At 28.1% G+C, this 25163-nt stretch overlaps 1 protein-coding gene across 1 annotated transcript; it reads right to left on the bottom strand.

Annotated features, from left to right (window-relative positions):
• Positions 1-1458: 1458 nt before the first annotated feature.
• On the bottom strand, positions 1459-23205 carry LOC111627452 (uncharacterized protein C45G9.7-like). The gene is made up of 4 exons (XM_023371021.1): positions 23051-23205; positions 14626-14754; positions 5822-5899; positions 1459-2461 (listed from the first exon to the last, which is right to left on the bottom strand). Exons 1-4 carry the CDS (start codon positions 23093-23095, stop codon positions 2351-2353), a joined length of 363 nt encoding a protein of 120 aa, XP_023226789.1. The 5' UTR covers positions 23096-23205; the 3' UTR covers positions 1459-2350.
• Between the last annotated feature and the right edge of the window lie 1958 nt (positions 23206-25163).

Genomic DNA, 25163 nt, shown 5'->3' with positions numbered 1-25163 from the left:
TTCAGAATTTACATTTAGATAGCAGAGAATATAATAATTTCGTCATAATCATCATGTAGTTGTTTTGCTAGTTAGTTTTGTTGTTCCATGGAAAACAATTTCTATAGAACAGCAAAACTATCAGAAAACTTTTTTCATTCATAATTAGACATTGGCAACTTCAGAAAAATTACTAATGTCTAATTATGAATGAAAAAAGTTTTCTGATAGGTTTGCTGTTCTATAGAAATTGTTTTCCATGGAACAACAAAACTAACTAGCAAAACAACTACATGATGATTATGACGAAATTATTATATTCTCTGCTATCTAAATGTAAATTCTGAATCTACTTTGCAATTTTTCTTAAATTTGATAATTTGCTTTTTTGATGTATAAATATTAAGCTTTTATATCAGTTTAATGACCATATCAATACGAATATTTTATTCCTATAGTTTGGCAACTTCAGAAAAATTACTAAACTGTGCAAACGTTAAGATGACCATCCAACTATCTTGCGTTTTTAATTTACTTATTAAGAAACCCAGTCTCTGTAAATATTCATTTTAACAACTATATAAGATACTAAACATTTACTAATCTTCATACAACTTAAACTTGATAATATAAGGCAATAAGCTTTTTGCTGATTTCGCAGGGAATAATGCCAACAAAAGTTCTAACCTGCCATTTGATATTCAAATGCAGTGACAATTTGTTAAAAATGAAAATACAAAGTACAGGTTTCAACTTAATATAAGTTAAAATCTTGATCATAAGTTATATAAATATAAAATTTAAATAATAACTTTCAATGTATTCAATTATGATTCAAATATAGTTGAAAAAAATTATATGAGATCATATAAGAGGTTTAGTTAATTTTATTATGTATAGCACATTCATAATTAGATGAAAAAATTTTGAAAAGAAATTCTGAAATAATAGTACAAAATATATATTCCAACAAAAATATTAAGAGTAATATTATAGTGGATGTGTTTTGGCATTTGAAGTTTAACATTTAGATTTATTTTTCAGAACATATGGGAAAAAAAAAATACACTTTATGGAGGCATGTTCACAACTTTTGAATTGAAGTAACTTCTACAATTATTATATTCTTACTCTTTGAGTAAAAGAAAAATATCAAAAATTATAAGAAAAATGTATATGAAATGAAAAAAACAAATTGCAACTAATATGAAGATATTGAAAATAAGTATTAGATTGTTAGAATCAATCATCTAATTTCCTTAAATATCATATTTTTATGATCAATTCTTGAATGCATGAATATTAATCTTAACAAATTTGCTTAGATAGGTATTGTAATCTAAAAAATATACATAGGTAATCAAATCGCCTTTAGAAAATAAAAATCTTTCATCAATTTTTATATATAGTTGAATAAGGCCTTTTTCTCATTTTTTATTATTATTTACATACATTAAAGATTGCATTTTTTGGTTAAAATTTAAATTTCAAAACAATTTTATTATGGTTCCAAAGTGGACAAGTTTAATACACAGTACATTAAAATTCATTCAATACAAACAAACATTAATTAATACTGTAAATTTATTGACATTAAAGCAAAGTTAACACCAGATATAAATGCATTTCTAATTTAATTTATAACACCAGTTATATTATTACCAATATTTATTTATTTATATCCAAAAGAATAATCTTATGAAATTTCTGCAAAACCACAAATTCAAATTGATGATACATTTATACTTAAAATGGAATATGATTTATATAACAACAACATTAACAATCACCAACATAGGACTAGTTACCCACCAGAAGAATAAAATAGGTAGGATTTGCTTCTGATGTATAAACACACTTCCTTCTAAATAAAAATCAATCTTTACTATTTACTTGGCACTCATTAAAATTTGTAAATTTTCACATTGTTTCTGATAAAATAAAAAATTTTAACTCCAAAACTTATAATCTTTGTAATGGATAAAGTTCAATGTATATATAGTATAAATATTCACAATTAAATATAGTTTGACAAGATAACATCGCATTTTAAGTATTGCCTTAATTGTATAAATTATTTTATATAAATCAATCACGATAATAAAACACAAGACAAAGTTGCTTTGATTTCTTTGTACTTTCTATATAAATTGGGATTTTAAAGTGCAGAAATTGTTCAATAGAAAGTGATGGTCCCAATAATTAAAATTTTTATTAATTATTAGTAAAGTTTTTGATTGCAATATGATTGGAATGAAATATGAGATTGTGCCAGCATTTCACAAATACAAGAAATCAAAATTTACAAATAGAACAGAAAAATGTCACTAGCCAGCTAGTGGCAATTTTATAGAAAATTTCATTATTAAATTCAGGAATGAGTTACCCCCTTCCTTGCCACTAGCATACTTAAAACAGAATGCTTTTTGATGTATTCTACTGCCTTCTTATGTGTAACCATTGTAAAATCGTATCCATTTACCTATAAAAAAATAATATATATATAATCCATAATATAAAATTGAATTAATAAAAGTAATTTTAATATAAAATGTTTAACCATTTTGTTTAATTATAAAATCAATCAAGAAATTAAAATAAGTAATTATTTTACACTTTCAGTATGTGAAAAAAAATTAAGTAAGGAAAACACAGGAAAAAAGGTCATATACAGAAAAGACAGATGTATTTTAATTTAAATTTGAAAATAATAAAGTGAATTGAAAACTCTCATAAAAAAAATTATGGCCACTTGTTTTTTTGTTTGTTTTCTCTATAGATCAATGCTTTCCAAACTATATATAGTCAATCATCAGTCCAAGAAATACTGTTCTGCAATAAAAGAAACACTGTTCTGCAGAAAAGTTAGAATATAAATTTGTGAAAAATTAATAAATTTCTAATAAAAATGTTTTTAAAGTTTTATCATCATTTAAATCTCTCTTATTACACAATATTATGAAACAATTACGAATTTGGTAAAACATTAATAGTTAAATTGTCCCACTTGCAAAAATATTTATATATTACAGGTAACTTAAAAAACTGGAAATTCTTAGCTGGGAAAAATTTGAGAAAAACTATTGTAGAATAAAAGGAGATTTTTCCTATTTATTGAACTATTAAGAAATTTTAATAAATACACAGTGAAAGAAAGATGAGAAGAAAACTTTAAAAAAAAACTTTAACTTTAGTATGGATCAGCTGTAAATATTGTAAAGTAGAATCTTGTTTTAACAGATTTCTCAGGATCGTCCATGAGAATTCATTATATCACAAACAACAGATTTTCCGTACACTCAAAAACATATCAAGGTTTTTAAACTTTTGTTTTTAAACAAAGTTTAAAAAACATATCAGTTTTTTAAACTTTAGGGATTTTTAAACTTTAGGTATAGGAGTTTAAAAAACATATCAGTTTTTTAAACTCCTATACCAGTATTTGAAATTATTCAGTCTCTTGAGATCTCTATTTTTCATTCTATAGAAACATACATGTTACAAGATTATATATTATGTCACGTGTGTAAAAAAGCTGACAAATTGTACATACTGTAAACATAAAAAGAGGCTCATTAGCACTTCACAATTTGTTAAAAAAACTCATCTACCTTGGTTTGTTTTGATGCTGCTTTTCTATGTATTAAATATAACAACCACTTGATATTAACAATGTCATGTACAGCCTGTTTGTTTATGCTAAAACTCGTCAGGAAGGTCTTCATAACTTGGAAAGACTTGATGGCCTCACTAAATTTCAGTACTATACTTGGACCAACATCAGAATGTTCACTAGGTGGCTCCTCTTCAATCATATCAGCTTTCTGACTGTACAATTCTTCAATTGTACATATCCCAGATGTAACAAGTGCATCATTGAACACCAAAATATTAATTGAACGTTGAAAAACACAATGCTTACAATAGATTGAACTAGAAAAAAATCCATTATTTCAAGTTACAAATCTGTTAAAAGGAGATAAAATTACATTGATTTGGAAGGACCTGGGAAAATCCATTAAAATGAGATTCTACTGTACATACTTTTAAGACACATTAATGTAACTATCTTTTTTTTTAACTTTATTTCAAAATCAGACTATGCCTTATCCTTAAATATAATGTTTTATGCAAATAATGTACTACTGTTATAAACAATTATTATTGTAATTGTTTTTTAGTCAATACATTTAACAGTATAAAAAAATTTCCAACTAAGAAGAAAAAATTTCTCAGTATGCTATCCAATACTGAGAACAACTTCCTTCTAAGTTGAAAATTTTAGTGCTTCATTATTAAATTCATTATCACTAATTTAAAAGGATAAACATTCAAATTTCAATGAAATAAGAGCAAGTATTCTGAAAATATGCACAAATTTCTAGATTGTTTAAAATTCATTAGTTTAAAATAATGGTTTTTTTGCTTACAGATAGTTTGCTTAACATTCAATGATCAAGACCATGATCAGCCATATTACATTAACCTCCAGCAGTAATCAGCTTTGAAATAAAATCTCTCAAACTTCTCAGTTGACTTCATGATATATATATCAAATTCTGTAATAGTCCAACTTGGCAACTATATCATAAGCATATTGGACAGAGACGATGTCTGACCAAAAGACATATCATCTTGGATCAAGACTTGGATCAGAGTAATATTTCTTTAGGAAGAGTACTAGCATCTATTGAATTGATTCATTGCCATACACTTCTTCAGTGGTAGAGAGCCATGACAGGACAATGAAGGTCTATGAATGTTCCTTTGGACTGATTCCCAGCCAAACCAGAAGCTTCATTGAAAACTTGGAGTGTCATTTGAATTTGACAAAGATCCACATCTAGCTCTTCCTTGGTGAAATGAATGTTACCAGCATATTCACTTTTGTCAAAAGTAAAACAAGATTCATTGTACTGTACATAAGATTGTTTGACACCTTTGACATTCCATCGGGAAACTTCTACAGAAGGGTTTTTTCAGTAGCAAGTTGCTTCATTGTGTATTTTGGAGCAGACTTTCACTTCTTGAGAGTCATCTGACAATTCTTCAGAATCTGGCAAATATGTCCATATGAAATTTGAAGTTACTTCACAATTTTCTAAGCATTTGTCCAAGTTTTTCCAAAGCTTCTTAAGCCAATTGTTTCTTTTTCATTTCAGTCATTTTCTCCTCTTTTGACCAGTTCCTGTTCTTTCTGCAGGTTTTCTTGAAATGTTATATATTGTTTGCCATGAAATTTCCATCAAAGAGAAATGTTGAACTAATAGCTCTGAAAGTGAAGTTTGGTTGGAGGTCCAGGTAATATAACTGATAACACATCTAAATGATAAGCAGAAGTTGGCAGGTTCAAGTCCCACTCTGGGTTGAATTTTTTCTTCCAGAACAATCTAAATTTATTAATTACTAGCAGATAAGCCCAGCATTACTTGGACAAAAAATAACAACAAACATTAACATGAAAACCATATAAGGAGTTTGATGATTTCAGCCTACTATTGTCATGTTTATTGTGATACTCGGACAGTGCAAAATGGCACAATTTCATTGGTCAAGTAGACAGGAATTAAAAATATATTTTACATTTTTAAGACATCATTTTTTTTTCTAATGTTATCTATCAAATTTTAATTTAACAAAAATATTTTTATCATAATTTTACTTATTTTCAAAAAAGCATGTTTCAAACATTAATTAATTAATTAATTAAACATATTTTTCAATTATACAGCAGGTAAATTACCATAAATAATAAAATATGGAAATTTTCAACTTAAACTTCATTAATGACAAGCAATTACAATTGAACTTAAAAATTTACTTTTAGGCAGTTTTAAATTACCTGTAAAATTTTGTCATGAACTTTTAAGCCACATTTTCCAGCTGGACTATCTTCTGTAACCTCAGTAACATAAATACCCTATAATAAAAATATATTTTTTATTATAAAGATATTTTTGTGAAATTTCTAAATACTTTCTAAACTTAAAAACATTATTATAAAATAGTTGTTAACATAAATATGATATTATTGATTCAAAACTTTAATATTTAAAAAACTGATATATAATCATTAAAATATATAATATTTTGGCTTATTTATTGTATATACTTCATTTCTAATATAAATGAATATAAAAATATAAAGAAAAATTATTGTGAATCATTTAGAAATAATTTAACAATAGAAAAACAAATGCAGAAAAGTAATATTCACATTAGTAAAGAGCATGAGCAAATTAAGAATAAAATCTAGTGTAAAAAGAATATATAATCTGTATGCATTTGGACTTGGTTTGAGTAAATGCAATAATAAAAGAAAAAAGATTGAAATGAAATATTTACAATTTTAATGTTATTGCTTTAGTGTTCATTTATTTATATATATTTACATTTTGATTTATTTATTTTTATTAGTATGTATTGAACAATATTTACCTACTATTTCTTTTAGAATTCTTAGAATATTCTAATTGTTCAAATTTTTAAATTCATAATTTGTTATAATTTATCTGAATCAATGTTTCATTTCATGATATAAACCTGAAGATAATTCATACAGCAAGTTCTTACTTATTGTTGTTGAGAAAATATACAAATACAGTACATTTGTAATCATTTAAAAATTATTGTTGTTGAATTATCTTTATAAATAGGAAAATTAATTCTGTGAGGTGAAAAATGCTAAAAGTTGCAAACACGATCCAATTAGTCAAATTATATTTTGTTTATATTATTTAGACTATTGTAAACTTGATTTCTTTATATAGTATTTTGCTTAATGTCAGTTTCCAAAAACCTATTTATGTTAAGTGAGAACTTACTATATTAGAAAATCACATCCATAAAATAATTTTTCTGCTGGTTTAAAATATTGGTCTTTTCTTTATTACTATTCCATTAACCAGTTTTATGAGACTCAACTGAGTAAATGCAATGAAAATTTTCATTAAATTAACAATCTTTTCAGTTAAAAATGTCAACAACTGCTTTGAATAATCATTATTCCCAACTCACAACACACCTTTCTTTCTATCTGACCAATGAGATTAACATTGAAACTAAAGTATATTCAAACAAGCACATAATATGTATCTAGGAGTTTGCATGCTGAATTAATTATTCAGTCCTTTTTCTTTGAAATTCAATTGATTTGTCAATTAAGAATTGGAATTCATCAGTAAATGGCACACTTAGATCAAAATTTAAAAAAAATTGTGTATTCTCAAAGGAAAATCAATAATTACTTTTTGTTGATGATCATCAATTCCTCACCCACAAAAACCTATCTATTTCACCAATGAGACTGATATTCTGTATTATCAGAGTACTACCATAGAGTATATTGTGTACTGGTGTATCGTTAGGAAGCACAAAATGGAATTTTTGATGTGCCAAGCTCAAATTTTTAGTCCATTTACCTGGAAATCCAATTGGCTGACTAATTACTAATTGAAATCCACCTGAAAAAAAAAAAATAATAATAATAATAAGAATGGGGTAAGATGATAAAATAGGAACTATTGGAGAGGGAGAGTTCAAATTTGGATTCTATACAGCCTTAAGAGCAAATTGTCTTTGAGCAACTTTGCTGGTGCTGGAAGTTCTATAAGAATTCAACTGTTATGAAGTTAGTGAAAATTATGTTTTCATAGCCAAGTTAGGTAAAGGTTTTACAGGTGTTAAATCTGAACTTGGAGTTCAATTGGTTTGAAACATCAGATATAGATGACAAGCATTACAAAAATACAGTAATTCTGTATAAGGATGGTCTATTCCCTTTTTAAAAAAACTATGAAAGAATAATATTCAGAAAATCTAATCTTGTGTTTTCTGATATTCTAAATGAAATCAAAATTTCCTGACTGAAATATGCAGGGAGATTGAAAAAGTTTAACAAATTTTAAAGCTAGATCAGGAATATAAAAACATACCATTTTTACCCAGGAACATATAGCTGCTAACACCACTGAGTGTTCTAATAAATACATTGTATACCTTACATGTATTCCTTTCTATATTTCTAGCAACTCCAGATGGTGTTTGCAGTTATGTTCCTAGATAAAAATACAGTGGGTGATCGGATAACGAACACTTTTGCGAAAGATTCTTATGTTCGGACAACGAACACACAATCGGATAACGAACACCCCCAGAACAAACACAAGAAGAAGCGACATAAAATAATGAATACCGATTGGTCTTCCCTCGTCTTCGGGCAACAATTCGAAACTTTTCAGAGTGCGGGAGACGTTGATATTGACGCTCAAGCCGGTATATACCGATCGGATAGTATTCTTCTGAACTTTGAAACTCTCCCTCGTAATTCTAGCCTTTTATTTTTCTGACAAAACAATTCTTTTTTGTATTCGCGAGACTGTCGGGTAGGCACTCGTTAAGTTTTGCGTCTGTTTTTCTTTTCGAAAGGTGAGAGTATAATAGCAAAGGTAGAGAGTAGGCAGAAGATGCCTAATGTTGCTGAGCAGTATGGCACAAACGGGTCTACAGTAGGCCGTAGTTCAATCTTATTTAAGAAAAATACTGTATAATCAAGAAGACTCGAGCGGCTAAAGGAGTAACAAAAATTACGTCTGAGAAATAAAGAATATCGAAGAGTTCATAATGGAACCCGAAACGGATCTGACGACAGAAGAACGCCACGAACTCTTGAATGAAGAACACCAAGAAATTCGGCGAGATGTGTTTTCTTCTGAAAAAAGAGGATTAATGCCGGTATCTGCTATTAATTAAAGATGTTTTGAAGAAGTGGAAGGATGTCAGAACAACGGTCTTAGAATGGCATCCAAACCAGGTTGAGGCTTGGGGATTTCTACAATTGCAATGCTATTAATTACTTACGAAAAATCCTGAAGAAGAGAGAAAAGCAATCGACGTTAGACAGATTCTTTAACCCTTTCAAACGGAAAAAACATGACTAATAAAAATCAAGACTGTGTATGCATGTATTTTTATTATACATATAAATAAAAGTAGTAAGAAAGTAAATAGTTTTTATTTTGGGGGTCTCCAGAACAAATTAATTAAATTCCCATTAAAACCTATGGTAAATTGATAATCGGTTAACGAACAATTCAGATAGCAAACAGAGTCTTGGAACGGATTATGTTCGTTAACCGATCACCCACTGTAGTTTGTTCCTAACATTAAAGTTTGTCTCAGACCTTTTGAATCATTCTATATATACGTCATCTCATGAAAGTAAATTCTTATACTTTATTTTTAATTCAGGTTTGTTCGATGGAGAAAAATTAATTTTTGAGATCTCATGTTATATAAGAAAATAAACAAAATAAAATAAAAATATTTCCTCAAAAAGAAAAAAACAACACAAAAATAATGCAATTTTCATTGCTGGAACATGATTTGATTGCATTGTTGTAGAAATACAAGTTTTTTTATTTTACAGCAATCTGTTAAATTTTAATGGTTAAGTAATAACATTTTAAAAAATATTCTTTATCCAATTTCCAAGGAACATCTGCTAGCACAGTAATCAATGTAGTTTATAAATAAAAATTTTAAAGTTAGTAATAATTGATACTGACACAGAAATGGCAATAAGTCAACAGAAGCAGGAACTGCTTCTGTTGACTTATTGCTCTAGATTTTTGCTGCTTCAAGCAAACAAAATTATTTGCTGTCCTAAATGTTAAAAATTTGGCTCAGAAAAATATAATTTTTTCCAATTATTTTAAATGCAAAACAATTATTTAAAAGTTGGGTTTTTAAAATTTTAACTGTAGAATCTTTAGAAAAACAACCTATTGAAAAAGTCATCACTGTTTTATCATAATAAGCACTTTTCAGGATTTTACAAACCCATCTCCTGACCTACTACATTTGATATTAATATTATGATGATTCAAATAGAACAATTGCACATGCTTACAAACTTTTGAACAAAACTGAGTAAAAGTTTGTAAGCATGTCCAGTTGTTCTATTTGAATATGGTACTGTAAAATTCTGAAGTGTTAATCTGATCAAATATTGGTAACTCATTCAATAGTTATTACTTTTTCATTCTAATGTGTATACATGAAGTAATTTGTTCCTGTTTCATAATTTATGTTTTTTTAGAATCATTTTTGCAAAATGCTGTCTTTAGAATGTGCTGCCCAAGTAAATGCTTTCTTTGCTGTTTCTAGAGCCATCCCTGAATAGATGTACATGTACAGTACATACATATAAATAGGATATTATTTAGCAAGCACTTTTTGATTTAAAGAAAAATCAGATTTAAATTGTCATTTTGTCACATTTTTACATACATTCTTATTCCCATATTTCAAAGATTTATCCTTACATATTCATTCTTGAAATAATTTTCATAATTAAGAGATCTGAAAAAAATTTTAAACATGAATATATGAAAAATATACCTAATATCCATGTTTATTTTGATTCAGAACATATATAAATAACCAAATTTATATATATTGTTTATAATTTTATTTTAATCCTAAACTTATATTCTTGTACTATACATTGTCTCAGCAATTTATCAAAAAATTTGAAAATTTTCCAGTCATTTTGTCACTTTTGCTTAAAACCAAAAGTGGCAAAACAAATATATAGCCACATTGCAATCTTCCATCTATCCATTGTTCTGTGCATGCAGCTGATGTTCACTGTTCACCTTAGATGAATGTACCACCTCACCCTTTATTTTGATGGTTGATTAACAAATTTGTGAGGTTTCATGAAATAAATAGCGTTAAGTTTGTAGAATTTCATCAGATGGCAATTAATTTTAAAATTAAATCAAAGACACAGTCTATTGTCCCCAAGTGGTAAGGATGGAAAAGAAAGATGTCAGTGGTATTGCCAGTTCTGGTTTTAAAACTTGTGTTTTTAATAGGATATTTTTCTTTGCTTTTAAGGGAAATTTTAATTTTGATGGCCAAGTAGCCTACAATGAAAGGTTGATTGTCAAAAGTTTGTATTCCAGAACATTAAAAATGAATAAATGGTGATTCCTTTTCCTTTTTCAAAAGATTGTCTTCAATTTAATTTTAGAGTTAACTTTTTTTTGTCAAATCTCAAAAATAACTGAGGAACTTTTTATCTTCATTATTACTACAATAATTTATTTTCTATAACAGATATCTGCTATATAGAAGAGATAAGATATCATTGTTGAAAGTTTACATTATAAGATTATGAAGTTTACTAGAAAATACACTATTAAATTGGTTCTAAGTTTTATAAAAGTATGTGAAATTTTAATTAATTTTTATCTACACAACTGATGGTGAAATTTGGTTGTGTTCAATTACATTTTTTCTCCTTCAAAATTACTTTAGTTAAAAATAATTTTTTAAATTTGTATTTACAAATATCTAGGAATCAATCAACATAAATGAATTTTTGATTGCTTTCTTAGTAATTTTTACAAATCACATTTAAATCATATTTAGTCAATCAGAAAATTCTACTAAATGGATTGTTTTATAGAAAGAAATATATGCATTGCATGCCTATGTTATAAATAACAAATTGTAACTTAGCTTCTTTTCTGTAAATATCAATAAAAATGGATTTATAAAAGTTAGGGCAAAATCAAGATGATACCATATACACCAGGTAGTAGACAGTATATATATATATATACACACACACACACACACCACACAAGGAGACGTAAGCTTCCTTGCATATTTCATGTGTAGTCCAGAAAGTGTATTAGCAGTTTTATGACAAGCAAGAATGAAACATAGTTTTGTTTTTGCTGGTCTAATATTTTTATCTTTTTAAGGAACTTTGCAGAAGATTTCTGATTAGGAACTATTGTTTGAACAAAAATTTGCTGAAAATAGTATGTAGTTAATTTTTTGATGCAATTTGGTTTACTTGTTTTTATTTATACTAGATGGAGCAAATTTTTAGTTTTGTTATTACTGTAAAAAAAATCATATGGTATATAAAATCATATAGATTTTTTTAAATATTTGCATAAATGCAAAAACTTTTTATGAAATTAGAAAAGTTATACTGAATCATACACTAAGTCACAAGCTATCCTTATAAAAAGTTAAAAATTACAAATAAATTTTGTCTGCATTCTATAATGCTTTCAGTTTTCATGGTTTTATTTTGATAGTTGGCAGGTATAAATAGTTTCTTTGGTTATTTGTACTTCCCATTTATTGCATATATCTAATGGAAACAAATCCTTTTAGAATATATCTAATTGACATAGAATATAATATTTCTAATGGAAACTGCATGGTGTTCTTATAAATAAAAAAATAATAATAATCAGACATCTGTAATGTAAGGGTATAAAATACATAGCTTGTTTTTGTCTATACCATAGTACCTTGTACTTTGAATGCTAATGTTAAGTTCAATTGTAACATGTGTCAGGTGTGTGGATGTCAGCAAGTGTTGATGGACAGTCCACAGCTTTATCACACGTGTCAGGTGGGTGAGGTAATAGTATCCCTAAGAATGTGGGAGAGATTGTCCGCCTAGAGAGGGAGAAATTGTGCGCTTCCCTTTGGGTGTGGGTCGAGTCAGGACTGACCAGGAAGCTAGCCAGAGTGGATAGCTGTGTGGCTGGTCAGGAACCAGTATTGTAATTATCAAATAATTGTCAGGTGCCAGAGTGTTGCTCAATTGTGGAGTGCCAGAGAGTACTCGTTGATTTGGAGACATTAAAGTGTAATTGTGTTGTTATTGTTAGAAAGGAAGTGTGTACTGTGTTCTTTTAGACCGAGTAAACGGGAACATTTTACACCACCATCATCATATCATCATTTTTTATACAACAGCTAAATTTGACAAAAATTTGTTTCAAAGTTCAAATGATGCTTCAAAGTTGGACCTGCACATATAATAAAAAAAATATGCTCACTGCATAAATGCCATCTATTGTGTGTACAGCTTGTCTTTCACTCTCATAATGTACTCATATGTCTTCAGTACCTTTTTTGCTTTATTTTTGGTATGTTTAATTATATATAATGTGATTTTTTAACAATTTCTTCCTGAAATTCTTCATTGACAGCTTTTGAGCACATATGTTTTGTATCATTTTTACTTCAAAATATCCTAAATAGAACTTTTTAAACCACATTTTCCATATTTAAGTTTACTGTTTATTTGGTATTATATCCTTTCTGAAATTCAAAGTCTAATATGCATGATATGCTTTTTATCTGAAGACATTTCAATATGATTTTATTAAACAAAATATGAAGTAAAAAGTTTAAAATAAGCTTCTAAACAAAGAATACATCTCAATTAGCAATAATGCATTAAATTTCACAACTGTTATAATTAAATCACACATCTATGTTAAACAATGGCAGATCTTTTGAACATATGCAAAAACTTTCTGTTCAACCCAATACAGTATAACTTACTTATTAACTATGGCATCTGAGAAGTGTATGGAAGCAATGAAGTCTAAGAAGCCTCCTGTAATAAATTAAATTCAAAGTACAAGGTACCACTATATTCGTAAAAATGTGAAAACAAATACGAAAGTTACAAGACGAAAATCTACATGTCAAAATCAATGCTAAGTTTGTCATGTGATGCAAATCTCTCGCAGTCATTTAACTCAGAATTTGTTTATTATTCACTAACTTCTGTGTTCTTTTTAAACAGATTGAATATCTTCATTCACAGCAAGGCAAAGTCTAAAACATATAATCATATCAAATACATAAATTCATAATTACAATTTACAGTAGAAATTTACACTTAATAGAATATATTTTGATGTAAATTTTCAACAACCTTCTGTCTAAATTATAATCTTATACCAGTACTTTGTTACATATGAATAGACTGAAGAGATATTTCAATAAACAAAATAGAAATGCATACCAAAAACTTTAAATAAAGCTTCCAAATTAATAAATTTATAAACATCCAATGTGATCCTATTGAAAAAAGATACATAAATCCAAATAAAAATAGCTTTTACAGATTTAAAATATATATTTTCTCTTCTACAAAAAATTATAATAGAGAAAAAAAATTCTGACTTCATACAGTCAAACTTCAATTTTTTTTTTTCAAATCCATTTGTTCATTATTTATAATAATGAAGCGTGTACTCAAGTTTGAAAGTTACTCAATTTGTATCAATATATTTGCAATGCTAATTCATGTATCTGGCATTTTACAGATACTGAAAAATTTTTCATTTAATACTCATTCATAAATCAATCATTGGCACTTAACAAGAGTGGCACTATTTAGGAGGATACTTTATTAAGGTTTGACTATATATATCAAATTTTATTTTACTGTATCTGTATAATTTTTTTATTCTGTCAGAAAAAAATGAAAATGCAATTATATATACAAATGTGTTTTGAATGGTAATATTCTTTATATATACAGTATAAATATATAAACACAAAATACAAAATAAAGGATGTCACATGTAAAACTAGCCCCATTCACTGATTAAATAAAACTGGGCCAGTTTTAAAATGTCAAAGCATTAGTTATGAAAGTTTCCATAATGTTTTGTAAATAAAAAAAATTTTCAAAGAGTTTCCTTGTCTAATTTTATTTTGTCTCATTTGACTTTTTTTTTTCAATATAAAGATTATAATTATCTCTCATAATAAAATTTAAATTAAAAGTTAAAAAAAAATTCTTACATTATCTGTATAACCTTGAGGACTTTTACGAAAATCTTGGTCAATTCCTCCACCTATTTTAAACCCACACTTTAGAACTTCTCGTCCTTCTGAATCTAATCCTGGTTCTTTAGCAAGCTTAATTGGAATCTAAAATATGAGTCAGTTTAAAAATTCATATTAATATATTTTGCTAAAGCTTACTTACTTTGATGTAAATTATTTCAAAATTGTTGAATTTTTCAACTTAATCTTATATGAATTTATTTTTAATTTTTTAAATTATCATTGCTATTTAGAAGTANGTTGAATCTATTTTTTCAGACGAACAAATATGGAAATAACCCAAATATTTAACCTATTTCATAGTTAAAATGAGAAAAATGATTACATAAATTTATTCATAATATATCTAATAATAATGTTCATTAAAATTGTGTCATTAATAAGGCATCAGATTGAAAAATTGGGAACGATAAAAACAATATTAAATTTAAACGAGAAATTATTTATCGTGACATGGTCACAAACCAGCCTGCAATTTTTAATCATATTTTGAATTTATTTCATCTAAAATATATGCTCTCCACCTCAAATTAGTAGTGGCTTGCCCCTGTACATCATACTTTTCCTTTAGCAATAGAGTCGTGCCGATCTAACACCTTTCACCTAATGAAGTACATTTTCGTTTTTTAAATACGATATTGACAATAAAAATAATTTTTGTATTTTTTCATTGTTACATACAATAATTAAAGCAAATAAAATGCGAAACACCTAATGAAGTACATTTTCGTTTTTTAAATACGATATTGACAATAAAAATAATTTTTGTATTTTTTCATTGTTACATGTAATAATTAAAGCAAATAAAAATTTTAAATTATTATAATGCTAATGCCATTGCAATGATAATCTAATTCATTAATAACAATCATCGTTACTCAGCAAATGATGATTCTACAACTAAGTGTTTAATCATCACGAAATGTATACCATCACAGCAGTATCAATACAAAACAACCAACTCAAACTGAGTTACAGATCTGACTTAATGTTTCAGAAACTTAGACATTTTGAATTGCCCTTTTCCAACAAGTTACTTGACTTACAACATCAGTCTGGAACCTAAGTTGACATAACTCAGAGTATGTCTGCATATATAAAATCCAAACAAAAACATCGAAGATATAACAAAATTGTACCAATTAAAAAATTATGATAATTTGAATGACAGTAAAATTTTTTCTTAGGAGTTTTTCTTTGGTAAAGATAAGCTTGGACCTTTAATACAAAATGTAAAAAAAACATTAATACAGGCAAAAATCTTGTAAGTACCTCTTCAAAATTTCAAGCTTATCTTTACCAAACAAAAGCTACTAAGAAACAAAATTTTACTGTCATCCAAATTGTCATAATTCTTTACTTGGTGCAATTTTTTTACATCTCAGATGTTTTTGTTTAGATATCAATTGCTTTTAGCATGCTCCACTATAGTAGTGAAGTGTTTATGTTAGGACTTTTGTCTGTTTGTCAGATGTTCACATGCATGTGCAATGACTTCACTTTCATTACCTAAGTGTTATGTTCCATTCAATTCCTTTATTGTGCATGTCCACACGCATGTGCAACAACTACTTGATTCCAAGAATTTATAAAATTTATTTTAAACAAAATTAATATTTGATTCACTTTTGTGGAGCATGCTATCAGATTGGCTTGATCAAGCTTGTTTTTATTAATGATTGCATTATTACATCAAGACCTAGGACAATGACATCTTGTACAGTTCAGTTGGTGGTGAGTGGTGTAATGGCTGCTGACTGAATGCTTTGAATACACCATTAGTAAAACTGTTATAAAAAGTTTTCAATTGCATAAATTTGAGCTTTTGTTATTCTGAAGAACATTTTGAATGAAAATTATTCATTTCCATGCAATTTTATCCTTACCATAAAATTAAGCCATAAAAGTAAAATAGCTTTATACACTGTAAACTTTGATCTATTAACCCAGAAGTTTTGTGAGCACCTCAATGATAGCAAGAAAGTTTAGAACAAGCTTTCTAGATCCAGTAGTATTTTCTCTAGAAGTGTCTGTAGTGTCGCATGAAGAAAAGAAGAAAAACAGCTTTATTTTGGTGATTTTTTTCACACTTTTTAATTGCTTATATTTCAGCAACCCCTTTATAAAAAAAAATGTGAAAGTTTGCATACTACATAAAAAACAAGTATCTTTTGAATAAGATACTCAGACTAACTATAGACATTTGGGGGTGGAGACTCCAGAAAATCAGCAACTCTGATTTCTGTATATATTTTCACTTTTAGCAATTAACAATTGTCATTTGAATAACATCATTATTCATGCACTGGAAAGCATTGTAATTGCTTGTAGGATATCAATATGACTACCAACTCTTTTTTTATGTTGTTAATGGCCCTCTGCACCAGTCTTTTTTTGTACAAATATTTGATACATTTAATAATTCCTTGATCCACTGGCTGAAGTTTTGAGGTAGTGTTGGCCAGAAGGAAAACAACTTAATTGCCTTTAAATTGGATAGTTTACCATGAGCTGTGAAACTGTCTATGAACAATAAAAATTTCCACTTCTTGGAATAAAATATTGCATCTAACTTCTGAATGTACCATTTGAACAAATCTAATGTCATTCAGGTCTTTCTGTTTGCGTGATATTGTTTCATTAGATTGTTAGATAATGAAAGTTTGTACAGGGAAAGATTGCACATTTTTAAAACAATGTGGATTTCTGTATTTCTTACACCAACAAAAGTAGTTTTTATGTTCCATAAGCATAAGTTCCAACTAACACAGTTAGACATTCTTTATTTAATTTTCCCACCTGAACAATTCTTTTGAAACATCACAGTCTTATTTGTTCATTTTAAGAAGAGCCCTACTTCATCAATGTGAAAAACATCATACTCACATTATACTCTTCATAAAATGAAAGAAGTTTGTGTAAGATTTCGTCATTTTTTGCAGTGCTCAGTGAGCACATCTTTTGGTTTGTCATGAAGACAATGTTGTTTCTGATTTAAACTTTTCAAGTCAGTCAGCACTAGCATTGAAATTTTCTACTTGAAAATGTTTCACAAAGTCCATAGCTTTTTCTGTTAGCTTAGTTCTGCTTATCAGAATTTTGTTGCTTTGTCCCCTGTGAAATGATGTTCATGTTAAAATTAAATGGAAGTACAGTCAAGTCCACATAAGTCAACACCCCAAGGGGAAGTGAAAATGTGTCAAGTTATTTGATATGACAACTAAAACAAAGTTGAAAAAACCACAAAACTACAATTAAGAAAATACAATAGTGCTTTATACAGTACAAGCAATGTATCTCTCTGACCATCCATCACTGGCACTAGTTTGGTTTCTACTCCAAATACCTCAGCAATTTTCATCACTTTTTGTTTCAGTATCAGCCCCGAAACGAGAAGATTTGACGAACGAATTTGCCTTAGCCAACATACCAGAGCATCTTCAACATCTTTATATGGCAACTTTCTCTGGCATTTGAGACAGCCACGACGATGACCCAAGAAAAAGTTTCTTAATTTCCTCTTTTTCTTCAGGATTCCCACCAATGTTGTTCTTGGAAGGTTTTCTTGTTTTGCTAATTCATCTTGAAGTTTTATTACATTCAAATTCATATACAAGTTCGTATTTTTCCTTCAGCATAAGTGTTGTTAGGGTTTGGATACTCAATTCTAACAGAAATGTGAAATACTTGCTGCAAATAACATGTGAATGAAAAGTGAGAAAATACAAAATCTGATTCTGCTGTGATGTTAACCTGGTGGTGTGAACTCATTTTTTTTTCAGCAGGAGAGTCGACTTATCAAACGTCTAAATGAATGTGGGACAGAAAAAGTACATCGATTTATCCAGTAGTGACGAGTTAGGACTGTTTCATACTATGGCCTGACCAATCCTATAATCGGACCGACTAGTAGTAGAAGCATTCACATTGAGTAAGATTATATGTCGGTGGTCGATTCATAAGGACCAATCAAAACAGGTGTTAGAAATCGTTTTAAGTTTTTCTAATTTTTAAAAATATTTTTGTAATCTACTTGGTTAAACTTTGCGGAAATTATCTTACTTCATTTATAAATTCTTCCGAAAAGTCTAAATAATACCATCTTTTCTCATTATGTCAATAATTTTAATATATATATTAAAGTCATTTGTGCTCCCATATAAAATTTAAGCAGTTATGAAAGAAATAAGGTACAAGAGAAAATTTAAATAAATTAGAAGTATATATAATGTAAAGTTATGTATGATTGATTTGATAGTTTTCATATATCCAAAGTCTGACTGGTTATAGTTTCGAAGCTCTCATTGTCTGTAGCTCACCGACTGCTCCGACCTGACTACAAATATTTAAATTTTTAAATCTGTCCAACTAGAATGATCAGTCAGTCGGCCGACGGCTGTTGCAATGGCAACACAACTTGGAATTGGACAAGTCGGTCCAGTCGGGCATAGTGTGAAACAGCCCTGAAACAGTGTCAAATAAACCAAAGTTTTTTAACATTAATGCTTATGTAAGTCAACTGGGACTACAGAAAACTGACTACTTAACTGACAGTGTCTAGTTATACTTATGACGACTTATTTTTATATTTACAGTCGAGTCCACATAAGAAGTTTTTAATTATTGAATTTTATTATCTTACTAATTTTTATTCTTCCTAGTTTTTTTTTAACATTTAATTACTTATGAAATAAACCATTTTCAGACACTACTTTCTGGCATTGTTCAGAGTTACGTTTTTATATTAGGGTTGTAAAAAAATTTCATCAAATGATTTGTGTTTTCCAGAAATAAAAAAATAGTTTTCATAATTTAAAAAAATGCTAGAAAGTAACAGCTACTAACTATATAAAAAATAAATCTGAGACATTTTGGACTTTTCAAACCACTAGCTGAGAATTTGTTGCTAACATAATTACAATTTCATTCATATTTCTTTCATATCACAATGAAAGGTTTGTCAAAGCATTAAACTATTTTTTTCTGCAATAAAAGCATGAAAAATCTTTATTCAGTTACAGATACAAAGTTTTAATACAATAGATTATTTGGATTTATTAGCACAAGAGCAGTATCATAACCAGTCCCAGAATAAAGGGGTCCAAGTCAAAATTCAATATGAATCACTATACATTTTAATAAATTTTCACTTTTAATACTTATTTATATAATAAATTTTAACAAACATAAATTAATAAGTCAATAGTTAGCTTTATAATTAAATTATCTATACTTTTTCCATATTTAGCATTTGTATTTACTTTTTCATTGCAAAAGGATGGACCCAAGGGTCTCTGGCCTTCTATTTATGCCAGTGCATAAGATTCACATTGTACCAAAATAATCAAAATAAATTAAATAATAAAGCATATGGAGATAAGATGACAAACTTAAATTAAGTGATCTTCAGCAAATACAAATCTCCAAACTGATCTTGATCCTTTGAGAAATTGAGGCATTTATGAAATAAATAATTCTCAGAGTGATAAATTATATTTTGCTTTATACTTGTTCTAAATTGTTTACAGAAACTATTTTTATTTGGATGATGCTTGTCTAGAATAATTCTGGAATTATGTAAATCTGCTAACCTTTACAAATATGAACCTATTATTAAATGAAATGTTCTGTATTAGATTGCAGATTGTTAGACAAAACACTTGAAGACCTCAATAAAAAGCATTAACAATTGTCCATTATAAAAAAAAAGCAAGACTAGTACCAGACAAAGTAATATATACAGAATCAACTAACAAAGGGAAACATCAAATTTTGCCAAATTGTTAATATGTTTTAGTACACCCATTCCACTAATGCTCGGTAATATAACTCACGCCAAAGAGCAGTAGTTTACAAGAATCATTGTTTAAATTTTTCTGTGTCAAATTCTATAAATGAACAAGTAGGCATGGATAAGTGAGCAAGGCACCGCATCATGGATGCATCCTGCTTTTTTCACAATTTTTTCTGAAGTGAGGAATCTAGTGAATTATTAGAAAAATTATTTGATCCAAAAATACTATTTTGTAATTATTAAAATCATTATAAAATAGTATTTTTGGGCCAAATATATTTTCTAATAATTCACTAGATTGCACACTTCAGGAAAAACTGTTAAAAATGTTGGAAACAAACAGGTCAAACTCATGATGTGAATAAGGCATCAGGTTCAACAGAACAATTCATACACACAAACACATTACAGTTCATTTACATAATTTGATACATAACACACATGGAAAAGTTTAAACAACAATTTCTTATAAACTGTTACTCTTTGCCACAAGTTATGTTACTGTGCATTAGTGGAAGGAATACACTAAAATGCATTAAAATTTCAGCAAAATCCAGAATGTGAAAGCTTGAATGTCTCCTTGTAAAAATAAGAGATTCAAATAGCAAAAATATTCAAAGAGGTCAAAAAAAAAATCTCTGCCTTGTGATAAGCATTAAGTCTGCCGTAACTACAAAATCACAAAAAAAGGCATTTTATCCATCATCAGAAAAAAATTTGAAAGGATATACCATACACAGAAATTTCATTTGTAATCTCACTTCTATTCTTACAGATACAGAATCTGGCATTCTATCTAGATCTGATGATAATTATACAAAATTTCAAGTAAATAAAAACAGATTGCTTTATATAAAGTGCAAATTGTGTGACTTGATCCATAGGATGTTAATCAAATACATTATTTGAATACAAAGTTCCTGCAGTTTTGTAAAATGATCCAACTAAGACAGTTCACAAATCCAATGGTTTCTTGTCATAAAATAATTTTGGAAATGAATTTGGAATAACTTATACAATATTCATAATTCAAACCATTTTATCTACTTGTTGTAAACCAAAGATTCAGTATATTTCAGTAGTCGTTGCTTATATGTGAGACTTTTTTTTTTTTTATAAAATAAGAGTAATAATGAATAAAAGCACTAATGTGTCAACTTAAAAAATTTTTAGGATTTAGAATTAAATCCTGTATTTTGTATTTAAGCTATTTATTTAAAAAAATACCAACATATTTCCATTAAAAGCTAGATATTATTTCAATAAACACACTTATTGTCAGACTAACAGCACAAAACCTTTCTCACTAATTTCTAGCCTTATTAACTGGCGTACAAACGTTTTCGGCCTTCTTAATAGGCCTTCCTCGGGTACACTGTGGAGCGTCGGTTAGAAGAAGTNAACAACATAAGCGCAAATCCCAAAAAGAATTTCACTTTAACAACGTTGTCGATTAAAAAAAACGTTTACTGTCTATCCAGGGGTCACGACAAAATTTACTGTGTGTTTACACATACTGTGGTAAAAAATATATATTCATAAGCAAAATTATATGTACATAACATCGGGTTTTCATTTAAAATTAACTTTTATTTAAATCAAATATGTATGTATAATTGTCCATATTTCAGATTATTTTACATATGCATAGTAGAACAGTTATTGTCTTAATGAAGCCTTCTTCAACTGCAAACAAAACAGTTTTAATCTACACAATTGTACCAAAAACATTTATTGGTAAAAACTCTGACTGACATAATAAAAATATAATAATTCCAATTAAATTGTCTCACTTGATTTAAATGACAATAAATCTGATTTATAGTTACAGTTTCCTGTTGCATAGAATATTCTATTTAAACTGTTTCATCTTTCACTTGTAATTAGTAAACTCTTATCAGTTATACAAATAAATGACAACAGGAGCCTACCGATTACAAATCAAAGACGAAGCAACCTGAATAAAATATTTAACAAAACAGGAAGTTGTTACTTGAACCAATTCATAAACTCACCTGTCCTAAATTGTAAACATATACAAATCTACTAAATCTCTCTCAAAAAAGACATGTTTGTTCTTTATAAAATATATATATATAAGGCGAATAAATGAATAATTTCTTACAGATTGAATATACTTCGATTATNGAATTCTTATGATGTAAAGTTTTTTTTTAAAGTATTTTTCATTAAATAAATATTTATACCCTAATGCATAAATAAAACTATTGTTTCATAAAATTATGTGTTTTATTCAGACCTCTAACAACATAAGCGCAAATCCCAAAAAGAATTTCACTTTAACAACGAAATATTATTTAACTATGAAACTCGTGAAAAAATTTTAGTTATTACCATCGTTTAATATTTAAAATGTAGAAAAGAAATAGAAATGGCTGAAATTTTGTAATATAACAGAAAAACATAAACATATTATAAAATGCATTTGTATGAGAAATTGATTAATTTTGACACGTGATTCAGAAAAACTAATAATTAAAATAATTCGAGATTATCTTTCTAAATATTTTGAAGGCGATTACACATTTTTTTTAATTATACATACGTAAACATGGAGAAACTCACACTGAGGCATTCCATAGCGGTGCCAGGTTGATGCTGAAAGGCCATTCTATACGCTTCCTCCACCTCTTCCAGCCGAACCTGGATCAACCTCCGTCTTCTATCCTCTTTCTTCTAACTCTATTCGTCCGAGACTAGCATTATGTAATGGAAACGCCTATTGGATAATTCCTAATTACGTCATCAAAATTGATTAATAACGTAATTTTTTAAAATTTAATTATTAATTTTAAAAAAAAAATATTTAATAAGTTTAAATTAAAAAATATAAACTTTAATAAAAAAAAATTAAAAATAAATAAATAATCCAATATCTGATTTTACGATTTTATTTCTGATTTTTATTTTTAAAATTTAATTTTAAAATTTTTTAATTACGTTTTACAAAATTTATTATATTGTGAAAATGATTTATGAACATTAAATTCATTTAAAATGAACTAATTTATAGAGAATGGAGTTAAATAATGTTTATGATGTAAAAATTTCTTATTACAAAAACAAAATAAACAATATCAAAAATGGGATTGTGGGCCTGGCCAAATCCATAATGGGCTTACTAAAAGAAACCTTCTTAGTGCCCACAGGGCTGAAAGAGTTAAAAAATATAATGATAATAAGAATGTAACAATGGCGATCTGCCAAATGGGATGCCTTCCAGGAGAACTTTCTATGGGAAATTGGCCCGTAGAAAGTCCTTCTTTTGAAGTACAATACAAACTTACAGAAAGGATAACAATGTATATGTTTTAACGGGTACGAAATACGGACAGTCTTAGACTTTCAGACAACTCGCTCGTTCCATTTAAAGCAGTTTATGTATATAAACTGCTTTAAATGAAACGTTAGAATCGAAGCATGTCGCTACTATTGCGCTTTCGTGTCAAGCCGAAACAGAAAAACCTATGCGCGGAACTCGGTTTCGTTTTTAAGACAATGATCCAACTCATCGGGCGATGTTAATACAGGAGTTTCATCAATACGAAAACAACTTTGAAGTGGTTTCTCATGCTCCCTACTTATCTGACCTCGCTCCTAGCGATTTTTGGCTTTTTCCAACGATAAAGGACACTCTCCGTGGTCGCACATTTTCCAGTTATGCCGCTCTAGCATCAGCGATTTTCCAGTGGTCAAAACAGACACTAAAGAAGCGTTCGCAGCGGCCATAATGTCATGAAGTGGACATTGTGAAAAATGTGTACGTCCGCAGGGAGATTATGTTGAGAAGTGACAGAAGTTTCAATTTGTTTGTGTAAGTATTTTGTCAGAAAAAAAATGGGAGACCTTAAAACTTGAATGCACCATGTAGTTAAATCCCATTATAATTCAATTGATGCGTTTACTATTGTTTTTATTTTAAAAAAAAACTGACAAGGACTGTCGCACCACTTTCTCGGCACTCAAACAGGAGGTTAAGAGCAGAAACTCCGAGAATTTTCAATTATAACTTCTAAAAGTTAGAAAATAAATAAAGCAAAAGCCTTATTTGTGGAACAGGAGTGTGTTAAAAAAAATTGTGAATGCCAACAACGAGTAAAATTTTCATTACGTCTGATTCCACTTGTAAAATTTCAAAATATTTAGTCCATAGTATCTTGAGATATTAATATAAAGCAAAATATATACTGTGGCATACTTTTGGGGGTGATGTGGCTGTTGGATCCCAAAGAGACTTTAGGAACAAATTTAAACTACGAAAATTTGTCTTAAAGAACAAATCTAAAATTACATTTTATTAATGAATAATTCAATATTTCAACCAATAATAAATAATAACTAATTATTTCGTTTCTTATTATATTTTTTAAATTAGCCTATAATAAGAAAGAGTGCTCGGTTATCAATCGCTTACTTATACTATGTGACTGGGTTGCTCTAGAATAGTGGTGCGCAAATAATGGGTCGCGAGAAAATTTTTCAGGGTCGCCAAATTCAAAGAAGTTTATTTAACAATAAAAAAATATAAGGCTTTTTTCAACAGGTATCACGTACCAGTAAAATAGTGAAATGAAATTATATTATTTATAAAAATAGAACTGTATTTTTGAACAACAAAAAATTGTCTGTATACAGATAGAGGATGACTGACGGCTTGCGATTTCTAATACAAATCCGA

Source organism: Centruroides sculpturatus, unplaced genomic scaffold (genome assembly GCF_000671375.1).
Source record: "Centruroides sculpturatus isolate CEXI.00-Female unplaced genomic scaffold, Cexi_2.0 scaffold281, whole genome shotgun sequence".
NCBI classification, from domain to species: Eukaryota; Metazoa; Arthropoda; class Arachnida; order Scorpiones; family Buthidae; genus Centruroides; species Centruroides sculpturatus.
The sequence above is the reverse complement of the archived record's forward strand: the minus strand, read 5'-3'. Positions and strand labels throughout refer to the sequence as shown.